Source organism: Hemicordylus capensis, chromosome 10, assembly GCF_027244095.1.
Source record: "Hemicordylus capensis ecotype Gifberg chromosome 10, rHemCap1.1.pri, whole genome shotgun sequence".
NCBI classification, from domain to species: Eukaryota; Metazoa; Chordata; class Lepidosauria; order Squamata; family Cordylidae; genus Hemicordylus; species Hemicordylus capensis.
The window spans coordinates 16,659,080-16,673,264 of record NC_069666.1 but is presented as its reverse complement, the minus strand read 5'-3'; the positions used below and the strand labels follow the sequence as shown (position 1 = coordinate 16,673,264).

The 14,185-nt window shown below is 48.5% G+C and overlaps 1 protein-coding gene across 17 annotated transcripts in view; it reads left to right on the top strand.

The window, feature by feature from the left end:
* CELF6 (CUGBP Elav-like family member 6) overlaps positions 1-14,185 on the top strand; it is a 243,916-nt gene that overhangs the window by 177,267 nt on the left and 52,464 nt on the right. For 12 of the 17 annotated variants that reach the window (XR_008311402.1, XR_008311403.1, XM_053272150.1 and 9 more), the window contains 2 exons: positions 3,720-3,848; positions 8,974-9,053. Coding sequence is in view for 15 of the 17 variants with exons in the window: in XM_053272150.1 (XP_053128125.1) it covers positions 3,720-3,848; positions 8,974-9,053 (209 nt within the window). In the remaining 2 variants the exon portion in view is untranslated. The remainder of the gene's footprint in view (positions 1-3,719; positions 3,849-8,973; positions 9,054-14,185) is intronic. The other 5 variants (XM_053272145.1, XM_053272141.1, XM_053272154.1 and 2 more) reach the window with 2 other exon arrangements.

Here is a 14,185-nt window from a genome sequence, read left to right as displayed (position 1 = left end):
TCAGAGCATGCCCTAGGGCTAGGGTTGCCATCTTCTGGCTTTCCAAATCCGGGTGCCTGATTTGCATATTATGTAAATTGGCTTGAAAATAATTTCTGAGCAGAAGAGTGACGGCACGTTTTGCTCCATAACTCTGCTTCTACAAGGGCTAGAGCTTAGCTCTTTTTTAAAAAATGAAAGTAGAAATCCAGGCAAAGCCAGGTGGGTTAAGCAATGTGGGTGAGATGCTTAAAATCCGGGTGACATTCAGAATTCCAAGTCCACGTTTGGCCGTGCCCCAGGGATCCCATGCTCCTTGTGGCTTCAGTCCTAGAGTATAAAAGGACATATTTGGAAACATTTGCCAATTCACCACATTGGGATTTCCAGAGGCCCCTTGGTTTTCCAAGTTTATAGAATATACACCTAGTGACCCCATTTTCCAGGAATCGTCTTTATTTTTCTGGAACCCCTCTCGGGGGAATCACTGCCCCTCGCCATGGAAATCCTGCGGCATAGAACCACCAGGGGCAATTAAGCTAGGCAGAAGCCTACAGCTCTATGCAAGGCCAATGTGTGTGTGTGTGTGTGTGTGTGTGTGTGTGTGTGTGTGTGTATGGAGAGAGAGAGAGAGAGAGAGAGAGAGAGAGAGAGAGAGAGAGATGGTTTATGTTTAACTAGACAGTATATAAGCCCTGATCCCTTAACTAATTTTCCCAGTGTCTCAACTGACAAAGCATCTGTCGGGCCCTGCCATTATTTATTTATTTTCCAGGCTGTGCTCTGACAGGCTGCCTGATTCTCGTTGTCAAACGCGATTAGAGCCTAGCACTGGGGTGAGGGCCGTGGAAGACAGATGCTGGCAATAATCATGAAGTGCTCATTATTTACCATCACTCCGATCGTGTTTAAGTTATTTATGTCCCTTGGGCTGGGCTGGCTATGGTGGGTTATTCAGGTAGTCAATCATAACCGTGCAACTTTACTTAGCAGTCCCTCTCTCTGTCTTCCTTTATTTCCCGTTTCCGCTTGCTGACCCCCAAATCTGCTCTGCCTTTCCCTGCATGTCCGTCTGGGCTCTGTGTCTTTGGCACGAGAGTGAATCAAGGGAAGTGTAGTGAGTGTGGCAGAGCAACAAATGCATGGGCATAAGCAAATAAAAGGCACACACTCATAAGCAATTTTCTTAGTGTATACTTTTTATTTGCTTATGCAAATAAAGGTGTGTGGGGTTTGGAAATGTTTGATACCTCTTTAGAGAGAGACATGATGATGATGACTGATTATTTCCCCCTTTTTTCCTTTATTGCAATAAAATTACAATATATAGACAAAATCACAGATTATGCTAATGAGACATGTAAATATAACTAAAAAGAAAAGAAAAAAAGAAAAGAAATCCCTTAACACAGCTTGACTTAATAGGATACAACCAACAGGAAGAGATTTTGAAACACCACCACCTTTTTCAAAAATATTTGACTTATAATTCAAAGCATAAACAGTTGATTAAAGTTTGACTAAATTGCTAAGAATTCCTCTTCTTTACTTTGCCAAAACAAAAAACAAAACCCAGTTCAAATGCTGACAAAGAACACATATCAGTAATCCAAAGTTGTAATTCAGGAGTTGTAATGATGATTGATGATGATTATTCTGCTTTTCCACAAAATTTCTCGAAACTGTTTATATAGAAAAAGAGATCTGCCCTAAAAGGACTCACAAAAGGACTCCCTGCCTGAAAAGGACTCACAGAGGCTATTCCCATGATCAGCCAAAATCGGGCTAGGGGAGCCTAGCCCAATTTCGGATGACCATGGGAGCCACCAGGCTCGCAGCCGAGCCCGGTTGCCTCCCGGCGGTGAACCCGCCTAAGTACCCCTCCCCTTAAACCGGGTTTGTGGAGGAAGCGTACCGCAAACCCGGTTTTTCTGATCGTAAATAGCCGCAGCCTGGCTCTGTGCTGCGGCTACTCACAAGTAGACTGCCGAAGGGGAAGCGAACAGCCGCCTTCCGGCTCTGGGGGTCTCTCCAGTATGCCCTGTGCACTCACACAGGGCATACTGGAGCTTCCGGGGGCCACGCGGCCCCCGAACTCCACAGCCCCTGCCGGCTCTGTCATAGAGCCAGCAATTGTGTGGGCAGCCGATCCGGCCGCCCAGGGCTCCCACCCTGCTCATGTGCGGGGAGAGCGGGCTTAGCCCGCTCTCCCCACTTCCCTTCCCAAACTGGGTCTCACTGATTGTGAGACCCGGTTCACAATCTAAAACACACACCTCTCCCTCCCTCCCTCCCAGTAGGATGCTGTGCTGGGATTGAACAGGGACAGTTGCTCTCCACCTGCTCAATGTAAAAGAGCCATCACTTTAAAAACTGCCTCTTTGCCAGTGAACGGGGATGATTCCCAAACTGTGTGCCACAGCAGCCTCTGAACAGGGTTCCCTGTCCCAAAGGAACAACCTCCTTTCAGCATCCCTTTGGTGATTGTCGCTGCCGCTGTCTCCCTCAGTTTTATTTTTCTGCCGTGATCCTCTTTGGAATAAGGAATTATTTAATATTTGATTTTCTGGGTAAACCACTTTAAGAATGTTTGTCGAAAAACCATATATAAATTATCCATAGTGGTGGCGGTAGTTTGCATGCAGGAAGTCCCAGGTTCAATCCCTGGCATTTCCAGGTAAGGCTGGCTATGACTCTTGCCTGAAATCCTGGAGAAACTCTGCCAGTGAATACTCAGCTAGATGGACTGGTTTGGTATAAGGTAAGGTAAAGTGTGCCGTCGAGTCGGTGTCGACTCCTGGCAACCACAGAGCCCTGGGGGTGTCTTTGGTAGAATACAGGAGAGGTTTACCATTGTCTCCTCCCACTTAGTATGAGATTATGCCTTTCAGCATCTTCCTCTATTGATGCTGGCTGATATAATACCAGCGGGGATTTGAACCAGCAACCTCTGGCTTGGTAGTCAAGCCACCCCATTAGCTTCCGAGCACAATTTAAAGTGCTGCTTTTGATCTTTAAAGCCTTCAACCAGGGGTTCCCAGCCTTGAGTCCCAGATGTTGTTGGGATCCCCAGCCACAGATTTGTGTAGCCAGGAAGGAGATGGAATTTCTTCTGCTATAGAATGTCACCAGCCACGACACACTCTTACAGCGGTGAAGTGGGAGGTTCAGGGCCTCTTCTCAGGGCCGTGGCTGCCCTATGCTGCCCTGGCACGGACCATCTGAGCTGGTGCTAGGGATGTGCCCGAATCGGTGCGGGCAGCCACGGGAGGGGCGGGGATCGGTTCCTCTAAAAACCAGGTAAGCAGGTCCTTACCTGCTCCTCTGCTGCTCTGCCGCATTTCTGGGCACAGCGCTCGCTTTCCAAACGGGTCCCAGCAGCCAGTGCACGGCGTCAGCACGCACATGGCCGCCGCGCATGTGGGCAACCTCCGTGTGGCTGCCCAAGCCAAACCTGCTGGGAGCAGTGCTGCAGCCGAGCGCAGCCTTGTGGAAAGCGAGCGCTGTGCTTGTAAAAGTGGTGGGGTGGTTGAAGAGCAGGTAAGGACCTGCTTACCTGGTGTCTAAAGGAACAGAACCGGTCCGGATGTGGGCTTCCGAACCGGTTCGGCGCTTCCCTAAGGTTCGCCGAACCGGTCCGGGCGCAACCCTAGCTGGAGCCCTTGCGCTGCCTCCCCGCTGCTCTGTTCACCACGCGGGCTGTGTGTTGCTCTTGCTAATGACGAGTGGTTTGTTTTTAGAAGACAGGAAGCTCTTTGTGGGCATGCTGGGGAAGCAGCAGAGCGAGGATGACGTCCGGCGACTCTTTGAGCCCTTTGGCCAGATTGAAGAATGCACCATCCTCAGAGGCCCAGATGGAGCCAGTAAAGGTGAGGCACCAGGGACGGGACGGGACAGCTCGCGCCCTTCTCGAGGACGACGGCTTAGGCTGCCAGTCAGAGCCCTCCTGGGAGGACTGCTTTGCACCTTCTCTGAGCCACAGGAGAAGCAACCATGAAATGAACTTTCATGTCATTTCATTTCTTTTCATTTTACATGTATTTCTTGCTCTTCCTCTCTTTATCCTTGCAACGACCCTGTGAAGTGGGTTAGGCGGAGAGAGGCGTGACCAGCCCAGAGCATGTTCTCCATACAGCTCTCCCACAAATGGACATCTGTAGATAAAAGTCAGCACCCGCAAAGGGATTTGGAGCTAATTCTCAGAATCCCTTTTGAATGTGGGTACAGAAAATACTGAGGTTTAAATGACACAACTGATGGTACTATGTGTGCCTTTTGTCATTTAGGATTAGGTATTTTCTGCACTCATGTTCCAAATGGGATGTGAGAATAGGCTCTTCCTTTACAATGGGGGTCCTGAGTCTTAGCTACATGTTTCCATTAATGGGGGAAATGCACAGGCCCTTATGTTTTCCTGCCATGCACACAAAAGCAGTACCAAGTAGAGATGTGCACGAATCAGTTTTTGCTATTCGGTTTGACCTCAAATCGAACCATAAAAACTCAAATCGATTCATTGAAACAGCCAGCAATTGCTGGCCAGTTGAAAAAACTGAATCAAAAATGGGGCGGGTGTGTGTGTCATGAATTGCCCATAGAGAACAGTGGGAAACTCATATTACCCCATTGTTCCCCATGGGTATGTAGGTCCTAGGACACCAAAGTGGGTTAGGTGGTAGGGCATGATGGGTGCTACCTAACCACCAACCTACAAAGGAAATGGAAAAGTGGGCAGGTTTTCTTTTTTAAAAATTAAACTTCCCCACAAAAAACCCTATAGGATCCTATGGGGGTTTAGGTTAAAAAAAAATTAATCACACTTTTGCCCATTTCTTTTAAGGTTGTGTGGTAGGTAGCACCCATCACTCTGTACCACCCAATTCACTTTGGTGTCCCTAGGACCTATACATGGGGGACAATGGAGTGATTTGAGTCCCCCATGTTCCCTATGGGCAGAACAAGCAGAGTGCACACATTTTGCAACCCTGCCTTGAAAAACAAGCACACACAGTCCCTCCCAACGCAGAACAACACATCTTGTCAAATACACAGTCCAAAGATGGCCAAAAAAGAATCACTGACCCTGAATCCACTGCCAGCCACAGTGCCTGCGCTACAGTAACACCACTGGCACAGGTTGCTTTCTCACTTACAATCACGACTCTGTCCTTACTTGCAACAGCTGCCACAGAAGCACTCTTAGCAGCCAGCAAGGCATAATCTCAACTGGAATGTCTTCAGCCATATTTTGACTGAGTACACCTTGGAATCTAGAATGCAAATTGCAGAGCAAACCAGAGCAGTGAGTGAAGCACAAGTTAGTCTTAAGGCCAAACATGGAGTTCATCACAGCAATCACCAAGAACTATTACACAAAGAGCTGCCACTATCCATTTCTCACCACAACACCATCTCACAAACAGACCAAGCCACAACTCAAGGAAGGCAGGCAGGCACCCAAGTTCTGCCTTTGTCAATCTGAGATCCAGCAAAACCAGATAGTTAACAGCAAGCAATAGCAAACTCAGCACAGCAAGCATATTATACTTAGTGCTGAGAAAACCACAAAATCAAACCTTCCAACCTCCCTTCCTTCCTGCCTGCCTGCCACAAAGAGACAGGAGGGCAGAGCAGCAGTCATGGACCAATGGTCTGATGAGAGAGAAAAACCTCTAGACTCTTACCATTAGAAGTAGTCTTCTTTCTTCTCTTCTTCTCCAGCATAAGTGTACAACCCTGCCTGCCTGCCTGTATCTGGATAACACCATGGCCTCAGATTGGTGCTGGGCCCCAGATGACAGCCTAACACGTGGGTCAGGGTAGCAGTCCATATTTCGTCATCAGCCATGGTGGTGACATGCATGTGTGTCTGCGTGTGCCAGCAGCAGTTATGGGCAGACTGTGACCCATCTGGGTGTTAGCCAGGGTGGGGCAAGCTGCCAGTGGTTTTGTAGTGGGTGAGGGAAACAATGGGTCACTCACCCTCCATGGTCAGCTTGGGACAGTTGGTCTTCAGGGAGACCAGCCACTCCACTATTTCAGCATCCAAGCATGAGTGATGGGGTGTCACCACGCCCAAGATTGGGGAGGGTAGAGAGAGCAATCTGTCTGGGCTAGCAATCGTTGACACCTTCTCCTCTGCTGCCACAGGAAGAAGAGCTTCTTCCCTGACAGGGGGGGACCTCCCCCCAACTTCTACCTCGGCTGCGGGCCAGGCTCCTCTGGATGGGGATGAGTTTCCCCCTCTCGCTGTCGCCGACTTTGACCAGTCTCTCCCCTCTCTCTGTCTGCCACTCTGCTCTAAAAAAATTAAGTCCTAACTCTGAAGGGTGGGGGAGAGAAGCACCTTTAAGGGGGTGTGGGCCTGAGGGTGGTCTGTGTGCCACACACAGCACTATCTATAGCACTGTGGTGCACACACAGGAGCTAGAAAAATTAAATCCCCCCAAATAAAGGAGCAGGCTTTATTGGGGGGGGGCTGTTTTTTGGAGGGGACCAAACAACAATGGGACAAGTATAAGAGAAGAGAAGGCACAGGGCAAGGGATTACTGTGGTCTCTCTCTAACCCACCCCTCCTGTCCTACATTCCTGCCACCAACTCCCTCCCTTCCCCAAACTGTGTGCCGTCAAGTCAATTTTGACTCCTGGCGACCACAGAGCCCTACGGTTGTCTTTGGTAGAATACAGGAGGGGTTTACAATTGCCTCCTCCCATGCAGTATGAGATGATGCCTTTCAGCATCTTCCTGTATTGCTGCTGCTTGATATAGTACCAACGGGGATTCAAACTGGCAACCTTCTGCTTGTTAGTCAAGCATTTCGCCATTTTCCCACTTAACAAACTAGGCTCTATTTAAAGAACTTAACCTGACCAAGGAGGGGGTCTCTCACCTTCCGGCATCTTCGATTGGAGGCTTCCAGCAGAGTCTTTGGTTGGAGTCTGCCAGGTGTTACACTCAGAGGCACTCTTGGGCGGAGCGGACACCAGGACTCGACAGCTGGAGGAGGGGAGGGGGCACCAGTCAGGCACCCACCCACCCATCCAAACAATCAAAACAAAAAAGAACCCAGAAAAAAGTGAAACAGAGAGAGCCTGGGCAGGCTGGGCACCAGACAGAGGTCACAGCACACTAGCCTGCAAAAAAAAAAAAAAAAGGAAAGGAAAGAAAAAAGAAAAAATCAATTCAGAGAACAGCATCAGCAAAGAAGAGGTGCAACTTGGGGCTGTAAGATTTTAAATATATGTTTTTAAAAACAGCTTCGCAGTTATTAAAGCCACTGGGGGCTAGCTACAAGAGATAAGCTTGTAGGTGGGAAAATCCAAAAGCAATAAGCTTGTTGGGGTAGGGGAGGAACCACCCAAGGGGGGAAATTCCAAGCAGCACCCAGTTAAGCCACTGGGGCAGCTGGTACAATTTTTAAAATAATTGGGGGGGGGATCTGCATAGCACCCCACTTATAAAAGCCACTGGGGACGGGGATAGCTAGAAGCAAGAATAGGAAAATAAAATTCCAAGCAGCACCCAGTTCAAGCCACTGGAGCTGCTGTTTAAAAAAATTAGAAGAAAATAAAAGCAGTTGCTGGTAGCACTGCAAATTAAAAAGAGAGAGAGAGTGAGTGAGTCAGATAAGCCTCTGTCTCCCTCTCTACTCACGGCCAGGCAGGCAGGCCAGCAGACAGGCCTAGACCACCACCAGCAACAGTCTCTGCTTTCCTCTCGGCACTGGTGCAGTCTCTCTCTAGTCCTCCTCTCCGGAGGCACAAATGTCTCTCTGTCTCTCTGCCTCCAAGCAGCCCCTTAAAACATTTTGAAACTCCCTCCTCTGACCTCCCCACTCCCTGCTCCCTCCCCTCAGCCAATGGGGGCACAGTTGCCCATGCCAACACTTGATCTGAATAACAACGAGCCAACCAAGAAGCAAGGCGATCTCAAGCCAGTCGGAAGCTGGTGCCAGAAAGCCAATCAGCAAGGGAAAAACACGGAGACAGAATGACGCCCGTGAGGCAAATTGCTCGAATCAATTCGTGTTGAATTGGGGCTGATCCGATTCAACCTCAAATCAGGCCCCTCCGTTTTAGGGGTGATTTGATTCAAGGTCCAATTCACAAATTGCCTCCGGTTCGGCACAAATAGATTCACACATGAATTGAATTGCACGTCTAGCACCAAGAAAAGCCTGAGGATCTGCTTCCATGTGGGGAAACTCATCTGTTTCAATATGCACCCTCCGTTCACAGTGCTGAATATGTGTTTTGCTATTTAAATATGGGCTCAAGTTCAGAAAGAAAAATGTATTCAGGGGATGTGATTGAAGAAGGCACATTGGGAATGGGGCCACTGCTTCGTGGTAGAGCATCTGCTTTGCATGTGCAAGTTCTTAGGTTCAATCCATGGCATCTCCAGGTAGGGCTGGAAAAGACCCCTTTCTTGTGACCCCGGAGAGCTGCTGCCAGTCAGAGTAGACAAAAATGAGCTAGATGGCCCAATAGTTTGACTCAGTAGAAGGCAGCTTCCTATGTTCTATGAATATGAGCTGGGGAGTCCTTATTTCAAAAGCTGCCTCTGCCCTCATCATGCTGAGTGGCCTTACTACTAATCCCCAAGTATTCCCTGTTGACAATTTGAGGATAATTACTTGTCTAACTTACAGGACCATTTTGAAGGATTCGGCCATAGCTCAGTGGTAGAACTGAGATGCTGCTGCCTTGCCTGCAGAAAGTCCTACGTCCAATCCTTGGCAGCGTCTCCAGGTAGGACTTCTTGAAACCTTGGAGAGCTGCTGCCAGTCAGAGTAGACGGTACTGAGCGGAATGAACCAAGTGCCTGACTCAGCTTCCTACATAACCCCTATAATCTGCCCAGAATTAAACAATGGCTTGGAAATAAGGCTCCCTGGTCGCTGCTATACAACCAGTACTCTGACAAGAGATCCATCACTGGGAATTTTGCTGTATGCCCCTACTTTGATGATTGGTGTCTTTTCTTCCTCCAGGATGTGCCTTTGTCAAATATGGGAGCCATGCAGAAGCCCAAGCAGCTATCAGCAGTCTCCACGGCAGCCAGACCATGCCGGTAAGTGCTGGGCAAACGCCCAGATCGACAGGGGCAGCGTCCATAAACGCCACCCATCTTTGGTCTGAGAGCCAAGCGGAAGGCATTTTGTCATGCCCTTGCTCTTAAAGCCACTCCTGCTCCCGGGGGCCGTCCGAGGCAATATGTCTGTGGCTTAACTGAGGTCTGTGTGGTTCGGGCGGTATAAAAAGGTGCTAAATAAATAAATAAAGGGCAGGTGTGGGGCCCTTATCCAAACCAGCATTAAAGTAGAAGAGGGTAAGTGTTCCCAAGGGTTTCAACTCCTCTATTCCGAAGCGCCGAAATGCTTCGAGCTGCCCCTGCCAAATCGTTCCGTGCACATCTGGGGGGACGACGGGGGGGAGAGACGGTCACTTTAACTGGAGGAAGACGGGTCTTAACTGGCCCTTCCATTGCTCCTCTCCCTCCCCACCACCAGCGCAACACAGTTTGTATTAAGCAGCCGGACTGTTGGTTGAAAAAGCCACGCTGCTCTGGCTGCATCAGTTCCCTTTCCCCAGCAGCTTTTCGGCAGCGTCTGGAAGGGAAATGGCATCTGAGCATATGCAGACGCCATCTTGAGTGGTGCAGAGCACTCAAGACGGCGTCCGCACATGCCTGGCTGCTTAATGCCAACAGCTCCATGCTGAGGCAGCAGAGGAGCAACGGAGGGGCAGGTAAGACCCTCCTTCCTCCAGTTAAAGTGACTGCTCCGTGCCCCGCCCCGCCCCGATGTGCACAAAATGCTTCGTGCACATCCCTAGAAGAGAGGGCTTTAAGCTATTGCACCCATCACAGTCCCGATCCAGAAAGCGCCTCCTCTTCACAAGCGTGCGCGATTGCTGCCGTTTTGATGTTTGAAGCGGCTCTTGCTGAGAATCGTAGAATGTCCGCCAATAGCCAGGGATTATGGGAATTGTAGGCCAACATCTGCAGGAGGGCCGAAGTTGAGCAGTCCTGGTGTAGACCAGGGATTCTCAGCATTGGGTCCCCAGATGTTATTGGACTTCAACTCCCATAATCCCCAGCCCCAGTGGCCGTTGGTTGGGAATTATGGGAGCTGAAGCCCAATAACATCTGGGGACCCAACGCTGAGAATCCCTGGTGTAGACCATACTGAGCTGGGAGGAGCAATGGTCTGATTAAGGCATCTTCCTGTGTTCCATTGAGGCAGACTATTCTGATTTATCCCCCAATGAGTTCAGGGATTGTTACCCCAGGATAAATGAACATGTAAATGATGGGCCTTAACGACCCATCTTTTGTAGCCTGGCTTTGTTGAGACGTAGTTTCAGTTGTAATTTTAATCTGCTTTTAATTGGTTTGTGATTTTAATTATGTATTTTTTTTAGTTTAGTGTAAACCACCCTGAGCCACTTTAGGAAGGGCGGTAAATAAATCGAATGAATGAATAAATCGAATGAATGAATAAATGAATAAAATACACAGACTTTCAGAGGCAGCTGCCAGAATGTAGCCCTGCCTTATGATCCTGCAATTTTTCTTTTAGTCCTTCATTAAAAAAAACACAACAACCTACCAACAAAAGCAATCTCCGGAGACACTAACAGGCACAGAGAAATGGCAGCCCCACAATGCAACCCTCTCACCTCCCTCCGCCCAACACCAGGTAGTGTTTTCTCCTTAATCCAATCACCAGCTAATTTATCCTCTCTTTGACTGGATCAGAATCGCCAGGATCAAATCACTTGTAAAAATAACACACGGTCCATCGTTTATTCTGATCAGCAGCTGTGCTCTCCAGGCAGGTGTTAGGAGGTAATTCAATCACTGGCTTGAGAAAGCTGCCATTTAATTAACAATGAAGGTCACCATTCTAAATGAGAGGGAGAGAAAGGGGAAAGAGCCCAGGGAACCTCCATGATTATAAAAGAGGCCTGCATTGATCAGAGATTGCTCCTGGCAGGAAGGCTGGGCTGGTGATGAACTCTGCTCCGGTGTGACGGCTACAATTGTACTGGCTAGGAAAAAGCATTGTATGTGCTAATCACAATTATCTCACCCGGTTGAAATCAAAGGGATGGGCTAAGTCCTCGGAGAAGCAAGGGAGATGTTTTCCTTTTCCCAATCACCCCCAGTCAATCTAAGGGGACGGAGGTTAAAGAAATACACTTTTGGAGGCTTGAACTCTGAGTGATTGTCCGTTGCCTCCAGCTCTCTTCCTGTGGGTGTCCTGTACAAGATGGAGTTAAAAGAAATCCTATTCCTACCAAACAGAACTGGGCAACATCCAGACTCCCCATAAATAAGGCCCATAGAAATGAATGGGACTTAAGTTAGTCATGATTCTCTTGTCTCATTTATTTCAATGGTGCTTAGTCATGACTAGCTAGGCAGGGATAGGATTCCCGGTAGTGGACGGGGCTGTAGCTCAGCGGAAGAGCACCTGCTTTGCATGCAGAAGGTTCGATTCTAGGCAGCATCTCCAGGTAGGGCTGGGAAAGACTCTTGCCTGAAATCTTGGAGAGCTGCTGCTAGTCAGTGTAGAACCAGGGCTGCTCAACTTCAGCCCTCCTGCAGATTTCCCCCTACATCTCCCATAATCCCTGGCTATTGGCCACTGTGGCTGGGAATTATGGGAGTTGTAGTCCAAAAACAGCTGGGACGGGCTAGGTTAGAACATAAGAACAGCCCTGCTGGATCAGGCCCAAGGCCCATCTAGTCCAGCATCCTGTTTCACACAGTGGCCCACCAGATGAGCAAGCGTGGTATAGACAATACTGAGTGAGATAGACCAGTGGTTTGATTCAGTGGAAGGTAGCTTCATGGGTTCATCAGAGTATCCATAACTCTGTGGTAGAGCACCTGTTTTGCATGCAGAAGGTCCCGGGTTCAATCCCTGGCATCTCCAGGTAGGGCTGGGAGAGACGTCTGCCTGAAATCCCAGAGAGCTGCTGCCAGTCACAGCAGACAATGGTAAACTAGATGAAGCAACAGTTAGACTCAGTATAAGGTAGCTTCCTATGAATATTGCCCATTATTTGTAGAAATAAAATAATGTTAGTTATTTCAGAGCTCAGCTTCTGGTTCTTATAAGGTGGGGGATATGAGTGGGGGGCATGAGAGAGGCTTTCAAAAATGTGGTCTGTCAGCACAGCCCATTTCAAAAAAGGCTGCGCACCCTGAGTCTCCTCCAGTATCCCACGCTGCCTGTTTCCGTGTGCCCTCTTTAAATGATGAAAGGGTAGGATTGGACCTCTGATCCTTCTAGTGTTGGGTCCTCTCCGACAGAAATGATGGAAATAGCATCAGTTCCCCCTTGAGGATTCCGGGATGGATCGTGTCAGTCTCCAGCTGGAAAGGACATTCAGCTGAGGACCTGGGAATGCCCGCATTCTCCACCACATTTGCCTTCCCCAGCTCCAAAGGTAGATACTCGGGTTTGCGAACAGGGAAGGAGAAGGCCGCTTGACAGGCTGCCTCCCTCTGCTCAAAGCAAGCTGCAAGGGAGCCTTTGCTCACCTGGATCCTGCTCACAAGCTTCCTAGCAGGGCTGTTTCCTTATTCAAGGACCCCATCTTTAAAACTCACGTCTCTAAGACACAGCTCCCTAAGTTTGCAGCAGAACCTGGCTGTTCATGGTGTTGAATGGCTGCCTGCCTATTATGTCACCAAGAAACACTGCACTCCCCCCAGTAGTTTTGCAATTTAATAAGTGTCCTTTTTAAAATTAATATGATGATAAATGAACACATAAATATTTGTGTACCTTTTTTTTTAAAGAGGCAGATAGCCCACCTGAAAGAAGCCAAACGGATAACGTTGAATAAGTAGGGATCATAAATAGGGTTGACATTTAATTTGCTGGCTTGTCATATTAGTTGGTAAGCTGAGTTCCCTCTGTGACTGAGGGATACACCATGCACCCTTTTTTGCATATGCCTTCAGCCATATAAAGGCCAGTTCAGACTCAAGGATTGATGAAATCTTTTGAGCAGATCTAAACCAGGTTTAGTACGTGATGAAACAACCATGCAGTGGCTTTACACAAGGCTATCTGAATACGAATATAGAATACAGCGAATATTTATATACCACTTTCAGCAAAAGTTCCCAAAGCAGTTTACATAGATATAAATACAAAAATAAAATGGTTCCCTGCCCCCAAAGGGTCCACAATCTAAAAAAAGAAACACAAGATAGACACCAGCCACAGCCACTGAAGATTTGCTGTGCTGGGGATGGACAGGACCAGTTGCTCTCCCGCTGCTAAATACAAGAGAATTGCCACTTTTAAAAGGTTCCCCTTTGCTCAGTCAGCAGGGGATTGAAGCAGGGATTAGAGGGTTGTTGCCCAGAGTTCTGCACTTACAGGGAGGGGGCATTGACACTGTAGTACATCACCAACCGAGACTTTTCTAGTTCTGGCAGGGTTGAAACAATCTAGATTCACGATTCCCTCCCACTGCAAACTATTTTTGCCTTAAAGGTAAAGTGTGCCGTCGAGTCGGTGTTGACTTCTGGCACCCACAAAGCCCTGTTGTCTTTGGTACAGGAGGGGTTTACCCTTGCCCCCTCCCACACAGTGTGAGATGATGCCTTTCAGCATCTTCCTATTTCGCTCCTGCCCGATGTAGGTGTCTGGGAAACATACCCGTGAGGATTCGAACCGGCTTGCTAGTCAAGTCATTTCCCCGTTACGCCATCAGGTGGCTTCGTGTTAGAGTGTAGCCCAATTTATATCTGGGGTTTAAAAGATCCACTTTTTGCATCAGTTGTGGGGGGGCAACTTTAAACTCTCAGTAAAGCCTCGCAGTATTTTGCCATAAATTTGCCATAAAGCCTGCTGGGAAAGTTCCTGGTGGTGTGGAGGTAGGGATGCAATTCAGTCTCCGAATGCCAGCAGCTGAGCTATGAGGCGACTGCTCCAACTTGAAGTCACAGGACTCGGCATTCCATGGTCACTATGTGCTTCTAAGCACTTTCCTCCTGTTTCTTCAGCACAATGGAGACTTCCAGAACTGATCAGTTCGTCCCCATGCAAGCTGCTAAAGACACCTTATGAGAGCAGAGGTGTACAGATGTACATACTAACAGGAATCGATCAGCAGGGGACAGATCCTATAGTGCAGGCGCTGGCAACCTTGGCTCTCTGGCTGTTGCTGAACGAC